This window comes from Poecilia latipinna, unplaced genomic scaffold (genome assembly GCF_001443285.1).
Source record: "Poecilia latipinna isolate Pla-1442-1.1 unplaced genomic scaffold, P_latipinna-1.0 Scaffold2764, whole genome shotgun sequence".
NCBI classification, from domain to species: Eukaryota; Metazoa; Chordata; class Actinopteri; order Cyprinodontiformes; family Poeciliidae; genus Poecilia; species Poecilia latipinna.
In genome coordinates, this window is record NW_015115380.1 from 34,213 (window position 1) to 52,580 (window position 18,368).

The 18,368-nt window shown below is 39.1% G+C and overlaps 4 protein-coding genes across 7 annotated transcripts; 2 read left to right on the forward strand and 2 right to left on the reverse strand.

The window, feature by feature from the left end:
* The first annotated feature begins 89 nt into the window (after positions 1 to 89).
* Positions 90 to 2,924, forward strand: rpl27a (ribosomal protein L27a). The gene is made up of 5 exons (XM_015021354.1): positions 90 to 132; positions 734 to 797; positions 888 to 963; positions 1,580 to 1,754; positions 2,750 to 2,924. Exons 1-5 carry the CDS (start codon positions 130 to 132, stop codon positions 2,876 to 2,878), a joined length of 447 nt encoding a protein of 148 aa, XP_014876840.1. The 5' UTR covers positions 90 to 129; the 3' UTR covers positions 2,879 to 2,924.
* An 822-nt stretch (positions 2,925 to 3,746) lies between these two features.
* On the forward strand, positions 3,747 to 7,326 carry akip1 (A kinase (PRKA) interacting protein 1). 2 transcript variants are annotated; one of them, XM_015021348.1, is made up of 5 exons: positions 3,747 to 3,852; positions 5,522 to 5,682; positions 5,810 to 5,884; positions 6,866 to 6,985; positions 7,104 to 7,326. In XM_015021348.1, the coding sequence occupies exons 2-5, from the start codon at positions 5,533 to 5,535 to the stop codon at positions 7,263 to 7,265; spliced, it is 507 nt and encodes a 168-aa protein (XP_014876834.1). In that variant the 5' UTR covers positions 3,747 to 3,852; positions 5,522 to 5,532; the 3' UTR covers positions 7,266 to 7,326. The 2 variants fall into 2 exon arrangements, with proteins under 2 accessions (XP_014876834.1, XP_014876833.1); XM_015021347.1 differs by lacking the exon at positions 3,747 to 3,852 and adding an exon at positions 3,859 to 4,007.
* Positions 7,327 to 8,460: 1,134 nt separating this feature from the next.
* Positions 8,461 to 13,826, reverse strand: cunh11orf16 (chromosome unknown C11orf16 homolog). Its single transcript, XM_015021343.1, has 8 exons — positions 13,736 to 13,826; positions 13,450 to 13,653; positions 11,696 to 12,058; positions 11,487 to 11,596; positions 11,237 to 11,390; positions 10,647 to 10,854; positions 9,943 to 10,401; positions 8,461 to 9,031 (listed from the first exon to the last, which is right to left on the reverse strand). The coding sequence occupies exons 2-8, from the start codon at positions 13,645 to 13,647 to the stop codon at positions 8,814 to 8,816; spliced, it is 1,710 nt and encodes a 569-aa protein (XP_014876829.1). The 5' UTR covers positions 13,648 to 13,653; positions 13,736 to 13,826; the 3' UTR covers positions 8,461 to 8,813.
* On the reverse strand, positions 13,762 to 18,116 carry LOC106939067 (nuclear receptor-interacting protein 3). Of its 3 annotated transcripts, none has more exons than XM_015021345.1 (7): positions 17,736 to 18,116; positions 17,205 to 17,375; positions 16,532 to 16,614; positions 16,316 to 16,455; positions 16,181 to 16,233; positions 15,852 to 15,940; positions 13,762 to 13,931 (listed from the first exon to the last, which is right to left on the reverse strand). In XM_015021345.1, exons 1-7 carry the CDS (start codon positions 18,075 to 18,077, stop codon positions 13,856 to 13,858), a joined length of 954 nt encoding a protein of 317 aa, XP_014876831.1. In that variant the 5' UTR covers positions 18,078 to 18,116; the 3' UTR covers positions 13,762 to 13,855. The 3 variants fall into 3 exon arrangements, with proteins under 3 accessions (XP_014876831.1, XP_014876830.1, XP_014876832.1); XM_015021344.1 differs by having other exon boundaries at positions 13,763 to 13,931; positions 17,205 to 17,378; positions 17,736 to 18,112; XM_015021346.1 differs by lacking the exon at positions 13,762 to 13,931 and adding an exon at positions 15,256 to 15,483 and having other exon boundaries at positions 17,205 to 17,378; positions 17,736 to 18,107.
* Between the last annotated feature and the right edge of the window lie 252 nt (positions 18,117 to 18,368).

The window sequence follows — 18,368 nt, forward strand, 5'->3', positions numbered from 1 at the left end:
TGAGTGTGTGTTCCGCTATGTAACGTTAGGTGTCGCTGTGGCTATTAAGCCCGAGTTTGTCAAGAAAGCAAGTCTCGCACAAAACCGCGTTGTTTCCAAATCACGTTCCTCTTTCAGCTAACCTCCAAGATGGTAGGTGCTACCATGTAGTCCCTGAGTACTGAAATGCAGTTAAATCTGTTCCCATCCTCGTTTATACTTCCAAAATATAGAAAAATTACGTTCTCGTTATATACATTCATCTATCATTGACCATCCTTTTGTGTTATTTGTACACTTTATTAAGATTATCTGGCTTTCTGAGCGTTTTATACTGTGCTAACCGGGTTTCCTAGGGCCACGGCTCTTGTTTAGTTACTTTTCCGGCACTAATTAACATTATATCCATAATGACTACACGAACATTTGTTCTTCAAATCATAATGTGGATGCCGTATGAAATTTATTTTCGCTGTTGGGTGTTGTAGTAGCATAACTAGCCACCGGCTAGTGGTTTTAGCTGTTAGCTTTCAAGCTCATAGACAGCATGCAGTGTATTTGTACACTTCAGCGAGTTTAGTGGTTGGAACGTAAATTTGTGGCTCCAGATTAGTTAAATAAATGCATTGGAACTGTTAAAGTCGGATTTCATCAGAAGAAAATGTATCATTTTCATCTTTTTCGATCATGACAATTGCTAAGCTAAATCAGTTCACAATTTCAAGCATAAGCCAACTTTTTTTTTTTCTTACAGCCTACCAAGAAGTCCAAAACCAGGAAGCTCCGAGGACATGTGAGCCACGGACATGGTCGCGTTGGTGAGCATATTCTGTGGTTTTAATGCAGAATGTTAAGAGTTAACAGGTCATGTAGAGTTGTCCCTAACAGCAGCTGGTTTCTGTCCACAGGGAAGCACAGGAAGCATCCTGGAGGTCGTGGTAATGCTGGTGGTATGCATCACCACAGAATCAACTTTGACAAATAGTGAGTAGTAAAAAAACAAACAAAAACACTTTTCTTGTTTGGCTCGTTCGTGGGTTCGGGTATGATGGAACTTTTATTTTTACCAGACTTGAAACAAATCTTTTATTTTTTTCTTTTTGAACCTTGATGCACGAAGGTGACATTAACTTGCTCTTTCCCAATATGTCTGGTATCCGAACGTTTGTGTTTACAGTCTAACAGCCGTGTTTCTATGAAGGTTTTTTTGTAATGCATATTTTAAAGTTTGAAAAGTTTGATGCAAGCGGCAAAAATCTAAATAACTTCCTTAAGATCGCATAAAATAAGTTTTTCCCGCTTGCTTGACGTGGTTCATGCGCTAATGGTTTGAAACACATTAGCAGAATAAGTTCTGACGTAGTAAATGTGCCCGTCCATTGTTAGATGTGTGCCTGACCAGAGCAACAAAACTCTGACGAGTTAAAGTCCAAGCCTCCAGCTTGGAGGGACAGGCACTCCTTTTGGGACAAAAAAAAAAAAAAGTAACCAGTTACCGTCTCCTCTGCTGTATGAAAACGCTGCGTCTGCTTACAGGCTCCTCTGGTTTTCATAGATTTGTTCTGTAAGTTTTGAACCAGTGCCGCTTTGTCTTCCTCAGCCACCCGGGCTACTTTGGGAAGGTGGGCATGAGACATTACCACCTGAAGAGGAACACGTCCTACTGCCCCACCATCAACCTGGACAAGCTGTGGACGCTGGTGAGCGAGCAGACCCGGGTCAACTACGGCAAGAAGCCCGAGGGCCCTGCGCCCGTCATCGACGCCGTGCGCGCTGTAAGCTCCTCGTCGATTCATTCACTTAAATCTGCACTTTATGGGATCCACAGGCAGAACTTTGGTCTGTGTTTGGGCGTAAAAGCAGAAGTTTGTTTGTAGTAGTTGTGGTTTGTTTTGATCTTTGGATTTGGTGGAAATGTAGCTTCAAGCAGGATTTCTGTTTCAAATTTATTGGAAAGGGATTAAAAGCTTAAAATCAAAGATGCATCTTAAGATTGAATAGAATTTTGAGGCACTTTGAAATGAGTTTTTTTTTTTTTTTTTTTTTTTTTTTGGGGGTGAAAAGGAAATATTCTCTTCGGTCTTAAATTTGGAAGTTGTGCCACAAACCTAATGCAGAAAGGCATTCAATTTGAAAACTCATAGATTTAACTTCTGGTTTAAGCAAAGTCAAACATTATATTTACCTGAAATGGGTAAACAAATTCAGTGAGAATATGTTTACATATTAATATTTGCGATTAAGAAACTTAAATTTGAAACTGTTGTACTGGCAGGAGAAAATGAGTTGGATTGGCTCTGTACATACAATAAAGTGAAAAGCCGTTACCATAGCAGTGCTAACTTGTGCCCCAGATGCTTATCAGGTTAGATGTATATTTTATTAATATTAAAAAAATGAAACTTTGTAAGCTTCTAGATAATCTTCCTTCTGTTTGCATTTCCTCTGTTCTCCATCTTTAATAGTTTTTCTTGTTTACTTGTAAAGATTAACTTAGAGGTTGAAAATGGTTACTAAAGCAAGTGGTATCTGATTCTAATGATTGTTAAATTGAATTAATATAGCAAACATATAATATTATGTGTATGATATTGTATGTTTTTCCTCATCCATCACCATATAAATGTTGGTTTCGTTTCATGTGTTCTGTTTATTCTTCCAGCCATTTGTAATTGATCCTGTGATATAGTCAGCTATATGTAATATTTGATGCTTTTTTGCTACGTCTTCATAAATAATTTGGTCTCATTGTTGTCGTTTTTCTGTGCAGGGTTACTACAAAGTTCTGGGCAAAGGCAAGCTGCCCAAGCAGCCCGTGATCGTCAAAGCCAAGTTCTTCAGCCGCAAGGCCGAGGAGAAGATCAAGGAAGTGGGAGGAGCCTGTGTGCTGATGGCATAACATTTCTTTCTACTTGTTTTTGGCAGAATAAACTGTGTAAATGGAACGTGTTGTCTCATTACTGTTGACAGTAGAAAGATCAAGAGTGAACTTAAACGTTTATAACAAATGGCCTACAAGTTTTAACTGTCAAAGCCTCTAAAACTGAAAAACTGACTGTTCTCCTGTAAAATGTTCCTTTATACATGCTGACAGCTTTTAATTGGATGAACTACAGGGGAAGTCTGTTCACGTTTCAGTTTCATTTCAATGAAAAATAGAAAGGTGGAATAAATCAACTGATTGGTTTTCCAGAATAAATTAGAGAAATGTCAGATCTAGAAATTTAGAAAGTCATTAATTAATAATGACAATTTCAGTTATAAATTTGTGTAAATCACTGCATTTGTAAAGCTACACAGATGTTTAGGCGGAACAGGAACGGAGCAAAAAGCTGTACTTGCACATTTCTGCCTGAGGATTGCTGGATATGAATACACTTTATGCTCATTGGCTTCTAAAATGGAAGATAGAAATAGGTTCATTCTGAATATTTGCATTCTAATAAATGAAAACTGGTTTTCCCTGTTTATAAACTTTTTAAATTCTAGTTGAACAAGAATGGAAAACATGCAGAAATAAATCTAGGAAGGAAATAAATTATACAAAAATCTAAGAAATAAAAAAAGGTTACAAAGAAATGTGATTAGAAAGAGGATGCTCTTTATTCATTTTAAGGATTTATTCAGTCGAGTTTGCAAACTTGTTAATGAAAAATTTTGCATGAATAATAAGTTAAATTTATGTTAAAAAATACAACTTTCAGAGTTATAATAGAGATAATACCACTGAGCCTTTTAAACATTTAATTTATTATTCTAAGCAAAGAAGCGCGGTGACGTTTCATCTGTGTGCTTCCTGAAAGGGGCGGGGTTTAACGAGCAGGATTTCCTGTCATTTCATTTGAAAAGAAAGTGACAGTTGTCAAGGAAAATGTGAGTACCTCTGATAAGCGTCGGTTCTCCAAAGTTCTGGTTCAGTTAAAATAAAGCAGGTTCCGTGCCGGCCGAACCAGCAAGGCGCCGACGATGTAAACTAGACCTGCTGCAGATTAGTGGCGTGGTGACGGGAGAGTTGTTGTGACGACACGGTAGGAAACCGCGGCGCGTGCAGGCGAACATATGTGTTTTTATTAACAGTATTTTTATTTTGAGTTTCTGAACCTTTAATGCTGTAAGGCTACTAGTTAAAGCCTCAGTTTAATCTATTGAAAGAGTTAGCTTGTCACCTGCGCACCTAAATAACGATTTAATGTGAATTAAGTCGTCGTTTTTTGATCCTCATCCCCCTACATGCAAAAACATCTGATTAAAGCATACCCAAAATTAATCCTAAAATGCTCTTGAACCACTTAGAGTGCATGCAAATGTTTGAGGTCTTTGTAAAGGGAACAATTAAAACTTTTAGGCTGAGCAGTCCAATTTATTGAGCCTAAAGCCATGAGCTGGTCTTGCCAGTGTTTCCCAGAAAGCTTTCTGTGTGAGATGCCTGAGTCCAGTCAACTTGCATTCACCACAGCAACGTCCACAAAGTGATGAAATAATGTCTTGTACCACTTTCTTGTTTTGTGGAGCACTTGGTAGTACCCACTCAGCGCATCTGATACATCCTCTCCTCCCACGCAACTGAAAAATTAAAACGGAAAAGAAAAAAACCTAAGGAACAAATTAAATTACAGCCAAACATTTTACATGATGCATACAGACTGTAGTCCTTTACAGCTGGGGGAACCTGAACTTCTTTCCTTGTCCATTTTGCATCTCTATCTTTGACATTCCTGCCAGCTGTGTCCCCTCATGTGCCATGTTCAAAGTAGAACACAGACGGACATCCCTGGTGTGTCTCCACTGGACAAAATAGGCAGAGTCCTTCTGGATCCCTTTTCTGTTTGTTTTTGATTGTGCCATATGCCCAGATTCTCTTTTCAAGGAGGTCAGTGAAGAGGTCAGTGAAGAGCTGTCTACATACAGCTTGTATCCAGTCCCCAAGATTTGTGCATTCAAAAGCTTATGTCCTGTGTCATGAGTTAAGCCTTTATGTCTCCTTTGGGGTCAGTTTTTCCTTCATAAATGAAGTAATCCCAGGTGTAATCATTACTGGAATCAGCTAAAACATAAGGTCTGAAAATGAGGACTTTTTTTTTTTTATCTTGAGGATTTTCTGATAGGAGCTAACGAAAATGTGGACTTAAAATTAGAATGATTCTTCAGACCAATAAAATAAAGTTTTACAAACAGGAATGTAGGCTTACTGAAACGGATGTAAGTCTGCACTCTTAAAGACATAAAAACTTAAATTTTGTAAAGGACACGCCAGATTGGAAGACATTTAAATATCCAATATAAAATTCATAAACCAAAAATGATAAAACAGGGGGAAAAAAACCCTCAAAACCCAAACTATAAATAAACCGTATTATGAAGTTTCCATAAACATCTATCCATGATTAATTGATTAATTGCTCATTGCAGCTGGTTTACTCGTCGCGACATGTATTCTAATTTAACGAATGACAGACTGGAACGGTCAGACATCATTACGAAAGACCTTCAGCGTTAATTTTCAGCCAGTTTGTCATACAACATGTGACCTCTGACCTTTCAGGTAACACGTTGATGGCAAGCCAGGCCTGGCTGGAGTTTTCCCTGCGCCGCTCGAGCAGGCTTGGCTTGGAGGTGCTGGAGCGAGCGTCCAGGCGCAACGTTGACTGGACCAGCATCAGAGCATCCCAGACCTCCGCAACGTCCGACCAAGGCGCTACTGAGGTGGGAACGCGTTCTTATCGGGTTCCCACTTCTATACCTGCTGTCGGTTTGTGTTCTGTCCATCCACTGTGCGCCTCATCGCATCGTGTTAAACAAATACGCTTTCGTTTCATTCTGCACCTTTCAGAATACCCAGTCGGAACTTCGTGATGCCTTTGCAAATATCAAATCGTTCATGGCACAGACGAGCCACCACTGCCAGGTCAGAGAGGATCTCTTAACTTTTGTTGTACATACACTGCAGTGCAATTAATGCAAGTGTTCCTCATGACGTCATGCAACAACCACATTTTATTGAGATCATATAGATGTACAGCACCAGTTGTCTTAGTAATCGATTAATCGATTATTCTTAGACCGGTCACATTAAGTCAGTTAATTGCACGATTCCTTTTCAAAGGACCGTTTTGTTTAGAGAGATTTCATAATTCATTTTATTTGTTGTTTTGTTTGTTTTATTTTGGATATTTAAAAAGTCTTCTGTTGGATTGTTAAATGTTCAGATGGATTTAAAGTTTATTCATCTTTGATAATGTGTTCTTGAATTATTATGCCATTACTATTATATTACTTGAAAATTATCTCAACTCAACAATATTGTAGTTTTTTTTCCCCAATAAATAATTGATTAATTTATTGTCCAGCAAAATTTGTTACTGTGACAGGCCCAATTATTCTGACGATTAATCGATTATTCGGATAAGGAAAATTGTCACATTCTGCAGGGTTTTCATGAAACTACTTAAGCCTTTTCTATACAAGAGAAACACGCTAAAAGATTAAAATTAACAATTCAGCTCCTTTAAAAAAATCTATTGCTTAAAATTCCTGTAGTTAATTTGAAGCGGGTGAATATAAAAACAAAATGTCAGTTGAGGAGTTTTGGGTAAAACATGTTGACAAAGTTGTTTTTAATTTTATATTTGAAGCGTATGAATATTAAATCTACGCCCCCAGGCTCTAAATTAGCTGACGATCATTTCAACGGTGGATTCATCACGATTATTCGGATTAGTCGCTTTAGCTGAGTACACCTGTTTTCAGCTAACAAACAAAGTAAATTTTCTGATCCTAACATCAAAAGATGTGGAAAAAGTTCAAGGGGTATGAATTATTTTTGAAAGATGCTGTTGAGACTAAAGAACAAAAAAAGACGGTGATTTATTTTCTTTGTTTTTTCTAGAAGTTTTATGACTCTGGCAGCTGCAGGGAGCACAGCGCCGTTGAGAAGGAGCACATATCCAAGTTCCACACGCGGCCAAGACCTGGGCAGTCGACATCTACACAGCCCAGGAGAAAACCTGTGAGAACCAGTAACGATCAGAACATGTCTGTTTTAATGCAACCAAGAGTTTTAGCTTCAAGCTAAAGCATTAGCTACGTTCTATAGCTAATGCTAAAGTGTTTTATGTACTCCGTAGCGTTTCCCGCAGAACCCCGTCTTGGCTAGGGATGAAGACTTTTACATCGAGGTGTCACCTGGAATGTACTCCGTCTCTGCCAGTGTCCCAGATTCACAGCCACAGACTCACCTGGTCAGCATTCAACCTGGAGAGAGCGTCGTCCTCACCTTTAACTTCTGACATCTTGGTCGAGCTGACCTGGCCATCCTGAGCTTCAATAACAGAATTGACCAATGCTAAGGCTACGTGTGTGTATGTGTGTGTGCGTGTCCTTCTTGCCTTTTTTTAAAGTCTTATGCTTTGCTTTCAAAATGGATTGCTTTTTTTAAATCATGGAGAAAAGCCATATTATTGGACATTTTATACTTGATTAGCAGAATTTTACCCAACATTATGTAAATATTTGTGGATTTTATAACCTGCGATGCTACTGCGCTTTTTTTTTTTTTTACAATAAAATATATATTTTTTCACAATTTTCTGTGTTTTACCAAGATAACAATCATCCAGCTCATTCTACATTCAGTGATGTTTCTTGTAAAGGCTTAAAATCTGGGCCTTTTTTGGCCATAGAAAAACATTTTGAGCCTGATGAAATATTTCGATTTCACCTGATGTTTTTGAGTATTATCCTCATTTTTCCAATCAAGACCCCTGTTTTATAATTAAAATGGGCTAGAACATTTTAACAATGTAGAAACATATCATGCATGACTCTAAACGGTAGTGATGCACTAATCCGATATCTATATATGCATCAGTCCCAATATTGGAAAAAAATTTCTAGCTCAGGTCTTGGTGATGATGTGCCCCATCAGTAAGGGCAGATCTATTCAGTCTATTTCTATGCTTAGGGTTCTGAGCGGCATCATGCTTTATTATTTAATTTATATTATATTTAGAATTCCTAATGTCATTTTCTGAACCATTTGAAAGGTTTGTCAATTATATTTTACATGTTTGACCAAGCTTGTGAAGCTATTGGTGTATTTAAGCGTGCTGTACTGACACAGAGTTACAAATACATTTGTAATCCAGGAGATTTTTGTCCGTGTTAAAAAAAAGAAATGTTTTAAGTCAGTTCAGTACCTTTTCTGTATCGGATCGGTATCGACCATTACTAAAACGCAGATATCGGTATCGGAAGTGGAAAGCAGTGGATCGATGCAGCCCTACCAAAGGGAGATAATCACATACTTCCTCACATATCAATAATTGTTTTCCACCAGTCTTCCATCCAGACTTACAATACAGAAAAGCTCAGTTTTTATTTCATTTGACTAAAGCACAAAGCCTCTGTTGCTAGCATTACTCCCAAACAACCAGATGGCAAGTTGGTATCGTCTAAATTAATGAGCAGCTGTCTTTTTTAAAAATCCCTCAATTATAATGATTAGTAAAAATGAAGCGAAATCTCTAATCTTTACTATTTTGAACAACAGCTAATAGAAATGGGCCTCTGGGTCACATCATATTTATGTCTATAAGGAAATAGTATTTTTTAACCAATAAAGTTAAGCTAGTCAATTTTAAAGAGTAAATATAATTTTAAATTACTTCCCTTACTTTTATAGGAATTGTTAGGGATGCAATTAACTGGCGAAACAAATTTTATTCTGAACCAATTAACATCTCTTTTTCCTCCATCTGAATCCGTTAATCAGTGTGAGATTATGCTGCTGCAATAAAAGAGTAAACTTAATATCTTTTCACACATTTATACCATTATCACGTAGGGATCAGAGCGGCTTTGCCAGCAGAGAAGGACTGGCGCTGTGCAGGTGGTCGAGGCTTGAAGCTGGCCGTTCCGAAAACATCTCTGATGTTCATGTTTTTTGCGTTGACATCAGGAAGCGACTGAAACAGGGAGCTGTGGTTTGGTGAGCTGCTGATCTGTGGGACAGGGAGGCTGGAGGGTTGTGACATCGTCCTGTTCACTTCACTCCCTGGGAATAAAGATACATGTAACATTTAATATGTAGCTTTCCACAACTCTTAATTTTATTTTGTGCAAATGTATAATCTCAAATACTACATGCAGTTGAAAGTAGAGGTTTACAAAAGACCCCCTTCTTTCACAACTTGAAGTTATATCAGATCAAATTAGGATTACCAAAATTATTTCTATTTGCTAAATCCCACAATAATGAGAGAAATAATGTCAGAGATTTTTTATTTTTATTAATGTATTCAAAATGTGAAATTTACATACAGAATAATTACTCTCTTAAGAACAATGAGGGGAAGCCCAGATGATAATGGAAACTTCTGATAGGTTGACTGTCATATTGAGTTGATTGGAGGAATCCCTGGAACTCGCTACTTTCTGGTTTGACATGAAAAGAAATCAGCCAAGAGTCAGGAAGAGAATTGTGGCTCCACCAGTCTGGTTCATCCGTGGGATCGATTTCCAGATGCTTGAAGGCGCCTCGTTCAAACAATTATACAGAAGTACAGACATGATGACAACGTCATCCATCATACCGCTCAGGGTTCCAAATGTGGAAAAAGGCACCAGGACAAAAGTCAAGGACTTTCTGAAGACCAATGCCTTTGGTAGCAAAGGCATCGCTACCAAAATACTCAGGAAATGTATTCAAACACTATTTGTGAAGACATTAATAAAATCAATATCTGACATACTCTTTCTCTCGTTGTTGAATTTAGCAAACAGAAAAAATCTTGGTCACTCTGACTGGCCTAAAACAAGAGAAGCATAGACTTATTTAACTTCAGTGCAAGTAAACTTCTAGCTTCAATTGTAGCTGTTAGTGATGAGCTAATACTAATGAAGCAGCTTTTATTCAGATGGATTGGTGGGGCCATATTTCAGCAGCAAACAGTGTCTGTTTCTGACCTGGTTGTTTGTGTTGTGGTTCTGGTCCAGTTCTCCTCCAGTACCTCCAAGGAGGACGTCGTCGATTGCTCCAAAGCTTTGCTTCGGGGGAGTTTGAAGTGTTTTCCTGTATGGTTGGCGATGTCGGTGGTGGGGACGGTGTCTCAGAGTGTCCATTCCTGACAAATTCATCCCTGTTAAAGTGACACGGCTCTTCCAGGCCGGACCTACAGCTGGTGGGAACCACGCATGGCAGCTGGGTGTGTGTGGACTGGCAGCAGTGTGTGTAAGGCCTCCGGAGAGGACATGGAGACTTGCCGCAGACCCGGCTGCAGCATCGTCCAAAAACTGGGGCTGGAATCTGGAGCTGCCTCACAAGTCTGAAGTAATGATATAGTGAAACTGGCAAAACCAGGCTGTCAGGAACCAGAGACACAGAGCTGTTCCACATCAGCACCTGGAGGTCGGCCACGACATCGGCTGCAGGAAAAAAAAAACAAAGCAAAATGATGTCCTAGGATGATCACAATGCTTCTTCACCACATTTTCATTTCACAGTTATTGTTTTTCCTTTTTCCTAACCTGTTCCTATGTGAAAAATGTAATTTTTGGACATTATTACTGCTAGATGTGCAATTAGTTGAGTAGAAACTGTCTGAAAGAAGAAGCAATCCATCGAGAAGAACAAATACGAAACTAAAAGTGTGTATGATGTTTTAAGGTACCTCTGTGAGGTGCGACTGCCACCACTCGACCCGGACCGTATCTCCTCAGATCTGATTCCCATGGCGACAGGACAAAATCCCCAGGTACCAGCCGGTGGTTATGACCTCTGCTGTCCACGACCAGGTCGAGTGAGCAAACCAGTTCACGCTGGGAGGAGGCAGCACTGCCTCCACGGTCAAACTCAACTACCCAAAGTCCCTTGCAGTCCTGAGTTTGCATGTGGGAAGAAAATTTCAATCAAAATATAATCCCAGTAGACTGGAGACTTCTATAACAGACTAATATACTCAGACATGAGCACGCTGTGTATATTAGCTGAGCATATACACAGCTGAACAATTTTCCACTTTATAGTTGTTCTGAAGGCTTATTCGGCCCATTGTTGATAGAAAACAGGAGGAGTAAATTTCCACCAAAAATAAACAAAAAAATTTTTAATTCCAGAAATTTTCTAGAAAACACTTTGAAATTTCATTGCTGCAAAAGTCGAAAATGTTCGACTTTTGAAATTCAGAAAATATTGAAAAGTATTTTTTTTCTTTACTTGTATTATTATTGCCTTATTATTCAAATACTAGCATGAGTCCACCTGAACTTCCTGGATCACAGAGCCTGGGTAGAAAAGGCCGTCCGCCTGTCTCCTGGCCAACACCCTGTGGCTTGGGAAGAACTCCGACCCGGCCACCGCTGGACCACACAGCACACAGGAGCCTGATGAAAACTCACCAACACTTGGCCTGCACCTACAAGAAGATGGAAACAACAACAACAACAACAACAAAACACAATCAAGTGTTTGCAGATGCACTTTCTTAAAACTGTAACCCATGCAAACCAACCTGAGTGCTGGTGAAGTTGGCTGGTATTTAATGGTGGAGGCGCTATGAGAGCATTTGGTTTGTGATGCTGGAGTCGAAGGCTGGCTGTCAACGATGTGAATAGGAATCACCTGCCAGAATTCACAGAAGCAGTTATAGTGGTGTAATCATTCCAGAAGAGGACTTCTTTATTCGTTTGCGCTTTGTACCGACAAAAAAAACTTCCCCACCTTCTCTAAATTGCCCTCCAAATCAAACATGATCAGGTAGCAGCTCCCTCTGGTGGCCTGGCTCAGACACAGCAGGTAGTCTCTGGCGGACCTCTCCAACCCACTGCTGGGTCCTTGAAGGTAAAAAACATTTATGGGCCTGCAGGTCTCCAGGGCTGACAGGAATCTGAGTAAGAGCCCCGGCTGCTCCGGGAGGTCAGTGCAGAGCAGGTGAACGGTGTGGCACGCCGGGTCAGAGAGAGCCGCTTTCAAGGCAGCTAGTAGGTGTCTGCCGAGGCTGCAGCTGACGGAGTGAACCCAAGGAAAAGCTGTGAAAACGGTGTTAGGAAGACAGGGAAGCATGTGCAAGGACCAGCAGTGCACCTGGAAAGGATAAAAACAGAGGAATGAACTTATGTAATAAATATAACAAGCGGAAATCAAAGGATATCTTGGGGATCCTTGTGGTAATGCAACATACAACCTCCAATGGTTTTAGCGTATTTCACACAGGTGTGTCACCAGATTATACTAAATACTGACATACGCTATATAAAATGACACATAACCTTTTATTACTGACAATAAATCAAACTAAACTTTTTATGTTTCTGGTCAGTTGTAGCTTGCCTTCCTATGCAGTTCCGCTCATTCTCATCTTACTTCAGTGCTCCTTCTGGGCTTTCTCGCATTGAGTTTGATTCCTCCAGTAGAATCTAATCCTGGCCAATTGGCAAACACAAGAAGTGGTGAAAGATTACGTTGATTTTCTGCTCTGTTTTAGAATTATAGCCTGCCTGTAGTTTTAGCAGAGTGTATTTCGGCTCGGCACGTCTTTCTTTGCAGCAGAGGATGGTTGTTTACACCGCAGGCAATTTCTGGTAATCTTCAAAGCATCAAACTGGTGCATTACATACGCCAAACATTAAAATTTTTAAGAGTCAACACAATTGATAACCAACATGTTTCATATTTACTAAATACCAGATTGAGCAAATTTTTCTTTATTTATTTCTTTAAGTCAGAAGTTTACATACATTTCCTTAATGTTTGGTAGAACTGCCTTACAGTATGACTGGGTCACAGGTTCAAGGTCTCCTTCTACAAGCTTTCCACAATAGTTTGTTGGAACAAACTGGAGTAGCTCAGTTAGAGTTGCAGATCGCCTTCATCACACCTTTTTCAACTCTGCCCAAAGACTTTCTATGGCACCAAGATAAGGGTTTTGTGATGGTCACACCAAAATATTGACTTTGTTCTCCTTAAGTCAGTTAGTAATTAATTTGGCATTATGCTTAGAGTTAATGTTCATTTGGAAGACCCATATTTGTCGAAATATTCCCAGCTTTTGTCTTCAATTTTTGCTTCAATGTTTATATATAAAGTACTTTTCTCATGATCCCATATTGTGAAGTTCACCAGTCCCTCCTTCAGCAAAACTTCACATGCTAACTTCAGAGTTGGGATGGTGTTTACATGTTGTATACCCTTCACACTCTGTCCTTCAAATGTAACAGTGTTCACTATGACACACTTCAGTTTTAGTTTCATCCAAATATGGGTCATGTCACAAATACTAAGCCCTTCATTGGGAAGTACATTTACAAATTGCAATCTTTCTTTTTCATGTTACTTTTAGAATAATGGAACAATGTTTAACCTTCTGACATGGAAGTGTACGGCACTATTGTACAGATGTATCCACTCAGAACATCAAAACACATAATCTAACAGCATCATTCCATGTTTTTTGTAGATTTTCAGGGTATCCTCACCGTGTTTGAGAATCCGACCATGTTAAACAGAGAGTCTCCCAGAGAAGCTTTAGCCAGCAGAGTCTGGATTAGCAGGCGTTTCACTGATCCCAGAACAGCTCTTGCCCTCTCAGAGACGTTCAGAACGTAAGTGACGTTGCATCCCGGGTTACCAGTAAGCACCTGGACCAGATCGACCTCTAACTTGATTTTGTCCATGTCAATCTATCACGTTGAAATGGAAAAAAACTTGTTAAATCTGAAAAAAAAAACAAAAAAAAACAAACAAGACTACCCTAGAAAGTACTTTGCCCAAGCTTGTGTTGTTTCCAATCAGACTGCAGGTTCATCTCTCTGTTGACGCTGGTTTCCTTGGAGAACTGCCCAGTATTGGCTGTTCACTCGTCAGTCAGCAGACAGGGGTGTGTTACCAAACTACACTGTTCACCATGGTAACCAATCCAACATGCAGTGGAGTAACCCATGCTGGAGCTTTTGCACCTCTGTAAAGTTTCAGCATTACTCCTTAGAAGTGTAACATTTACAGACTGATGTTTTCAAGAGTATTTCTGTTAATTATGGTGATTTTATGCTTTCATTCAATAAAGGCTCAACATTTAAGATTAAAGTATTACAAAAAACCAATGAAAAGTATTTTTAATATGTAAAAATTGGCTTAATTAAAGGTATTTTTATCCATTTTTATATGACAAACAGGCCTCATTGGAACACATATTCTAAATTATTATAAAACATTCCTTTAAAAAGAATTCACACAAAAACATAGAAAATCTGGTATAGATTTATTTTTATTTGATCCTTACTGTACTTTGGCTGCAGCCATGTGTTACAGCATACCTTTTGTAAAGATTAGTAGGTAGTGAACACAATACAAATACAACCTAGACTAAAAAAATACTTTACCACATTATAAAATATAAAAGATTTACAGTCGTGATCAAAAGTCTTCAGATTGACAGAAATCCCTCATTTCCCCACAAACATTTCTATTTCTGCTTATAAAGTGTGTTGATTCTTCATTCCTTTGAAGACCGATCAGGTGAGATTAAGTAAATTTCTGTTTCATGTCCTCGAAAGGTTAAATAGTTTGTGCTTGAAACTGAAGTCACATTGCTTGTTTGTGCTTGTTTGTGCATAGAATCTCGACCAATAATGTTAATTCTGATTTCATTATTTTCAATACTTTTAAGAAGCCCAGTGTTTTTCTTACAATTCATAAAATGCTTATTGGCGAACCAAAGTTCACTTAATGTTTGACTTAATGTCAAAACATTAAGTAGAAACCCAGCCCATCTCAATAAAGCTGCAGACGTTGAGAAAAACAATATGTCCGTCAGTCACAATGCTTTTAACCACAATTGTCTACCTAATCTGTACACAACACATTGTGCTAAGTAATAAACAATGACTATAGAACATTGGTTTTGACAAAAAAAAGAAGAAAAAAAACACCTATTTATATAACACAAGGTATAAATCACATCTGCATAAGAATTACAAAAACAACATCACTACACCTTCTTGCATCTGCCAGCATTGAACATACAGTAGAGAACAACTTGTACAAGACACACATCAGGCCAACCCAAGGGCCAGAGCTACATAAGATGTGCTTCATGTGTAAACAGTAGTGTCTTTATGAAATTATCTGTCTCTTCTTCACAATAAATAAGCAGCAAAGTGGGAGTGAGTCCTTTATGCCACTTTAAGTTCTCTGTAGTGACACCGGGCTGTTGAAGTTGACTAGAGTGTAGATAGGGCGTATACTTTGACTTAGTTCCAGAAGGTGTTATTAGCATTTATTTTGGTGCTAGTATTTAAGTTTGACAGCAACTTTACTAAATACCCAACTTTACTTTTTCTTGTTTTACTGTTTTCCCAGGAAAAACTCAATAAAAGTTGCCTGTAAAGACAAATTTCAATGCTGATTATGTACTTTTAGCGGACACATTGTTGTCATCAAACGATATAAGTACTGCTTTTTCATGTGCATGTGTGTCTGTGTTGAGCCAGGAAGATCAGTAATCCAGGACACTGGAAGAAAAGGACAAGTACATAAAATGTAGTTAATATGATTTGCAGCAAATTTGTTTCTCTTGCTTTATTACTACATTTTTATTTACCTATAAATAAAAACAAACTGAACAAACTAAAGTGTATAAACTGAGTTTTGATGAAAACTCAGTTAAAACTTTTTTGTTTTGTCAGTTTAAAAATCTACTTTTCTCTTCTACAAGGAAATACAACTGTATCCAACAACTAGTTGAATCGTGCGCTGTGGATTTTGAGAGCTATTGCAGTCATTCATCTGTTCACAGTAACTATAAAAATGAACAGATTGAGTTCAGAAGTCTGTTAAGAGTCTTGGCAAAAACAACGAAGACATAAAATGTCAGTCTGACCTTTCACTTGGTGGCTTTTTAACAAATTCAACTTGCTCCCTTGTGGTCGTCCCAAACACCAACATCTGCTTATCAGTATCAATTACGCACTGCAACACAGATCACAGTACACATAAGAAAATATGTCATAACAATGATTTATGTGCATTAATTTATTGAATTGACTTGTACCATTGAGTGCTACACTCAATGGTACAGACTTAGATCATATGGAAAATATGCATACCAAGGGTGCCAACAAATACATAGGATGTTGTATAGGTGTAGGTAAGTCATTATACCAACAGCACTAGAGTGAGGAATATCAATAGCAAGTAATAGTGATTTACCTTGAATGATTTTAAAGTCTTGCTGCCCAGAGATAAGAGTTGCTTGGTGCTCTCTGAAAATATATAGAGTAGACAACAATTTTATGACAAACACTATTATGTTTTCACTTTTCACTAAATTGTTCTTTTCCTCACCCACTATAAAAAATGAAGACATTATTCGAAGTCCTCCAATGTTCAGGCTGAGCTCCCTGATGCGTCCGTCACTGCAAAGTCTACGTTGAAACGGAAACCCACCTGGGTCCATTTTGTTCTCCTCGACAAGCACTTTCAGTCTTCAGAAGGAAGAAAATGTATGCAAGTGTTTTAACTTGTTCCTTGATCCCAATGGGTTTTTTGAATTCTACTCACCCTAAGCTATCCACAGTTGATGAAGACATCAGATTCATGCTACAGCCTGTGTCAATCAGCACTGGGACTTCCTTTCCGAAACACTGTAACAACAAGGACAAGAAGGCGGCTAGAGGGAGGAAAATAATAACTGCAGCAACAGGAGCAGAAAAAGGTCAACAGTTAATATGTATAATAATGAAAATAGGATTCGTTTATGCTACAATCACAGGCAAAAGGATTCATACCCCTGGAACCTTTCCACATTTTGTCTCGTTACAACTACAAACTTCAAGGTATTTTATTTGGGTTGGGCGATGATCTCCTGTCCATCACAAAGCAACTCAAAAGACTAACACACACACACACATTTATACCTACAGGCCATTTCAAGTTACTGGTTAATCAACCAGTCATGTTTTTTGGACTGTACCAGGAAGCCAGGGTACCCCGAGAGAACCCTCCATTAAGACCCCATGCTAGGATTCAAACTCAGAACCTTTCCAACTGGTCCACTGTGCAGCCCACGGTCCGTCGTGGTTTTCCTTCATTTTCCTTCCACTACGTGTTTGGACACCTTAAATCCCAATAAAATGCCTTCAACATTTTGCTAAGTGACAAAATGTCAGGGAAAAACACTAAAGGAGTGTGAATAGTTGCATTCTTTTAAAGATTCAGTTCAGACTCCACCCACTTTACAGGCCACATAGATCAGGTCTTCTTCGGCCTCTTCCGTGTCGTCGTCGTTTGAAAACCGCCAACAGCTCGGCTGCCGCCCTCTGCTGTTCGGGGTCACCCCCTGTGTGTCGATCCTGCCCTGGGACAGCTTGGCCTCCAGCAGCCTCTTCTGGAGAATGTTGTGCGGCTGCTGCAGCAGAAACAAAACACAGCTCAAATTCAAATAAATCGCAATATCAGAAATGTTAAAAAGTGTCTCTTTAGCTTATTGTTACGTTGAAAAGACTTTAGAGAGTGTTGGTTAAAATAACATGCACCCATATAACTAAAAATATTTTTCCCATGTAGATTAGGCAAAAGCAATCTACATTATTTTTAATACTCTACATTATTTTTGCCATAATAATGTAGATTATTACATTATTATCAGACTGATTACGTAACAACCCCAAATGTATACGAACAACGATAATCAGTCAGTTGTGATAAATATTGCAGTCATTGTAAGGTGCTCCGTATAACCGGAGGCCTATAAAAAGACGCTCACTCCCTGTTTGGATGTCCCGAGTTTCTTCAGCCCATCCAATGGCAGCAGGTCGGCTGAATCTCTGTGCAGGAACTGGATGGCTTGTTTCAACCTCCTCTGCTGCCTCAGCGCCGCAGCATCCAGGACCTCCGAGCTGCTCCGGTTCTCCGCCCGCATCCCGATAAACATGACGGTGGAGGAGGCTGCGCGTGAGCGCCGAGCGCGAGGCAGCACGCAGCTGTGTTTGTGCGCGGCGCGCGAGCTCTTCCTGCCCCTTCTCCTCCCGCCTGCGGCCGTGACGAGGAAACCCCGAGGCACTACGTCGTCTCGTCCAGGAGGAGGAGGGGGCGCGGGGGACTCCATCGTGAGGGCGACACAGGCGGTGAAGTAAGACAGTGTGAGATTTGATTTCTGCTCCGAAACTTTGAAATAAAACGTACAACACCAAATATTTTCACTTAGTAATTCATGCTGCGTCAAAAACAAACAAACAAACAAACAAACAAACAAACAAACAAAAACCCAGATAGCATTATGTGAACTTTACTTTTTTGAGCTTTACATCATATAATGTTATAATGTTATTTCCTCATCAAAACATCCTTGAAGTGTTGCTTTGGTTCTTTTTTTTTGCATGTTTGAGAAATCCTTTAA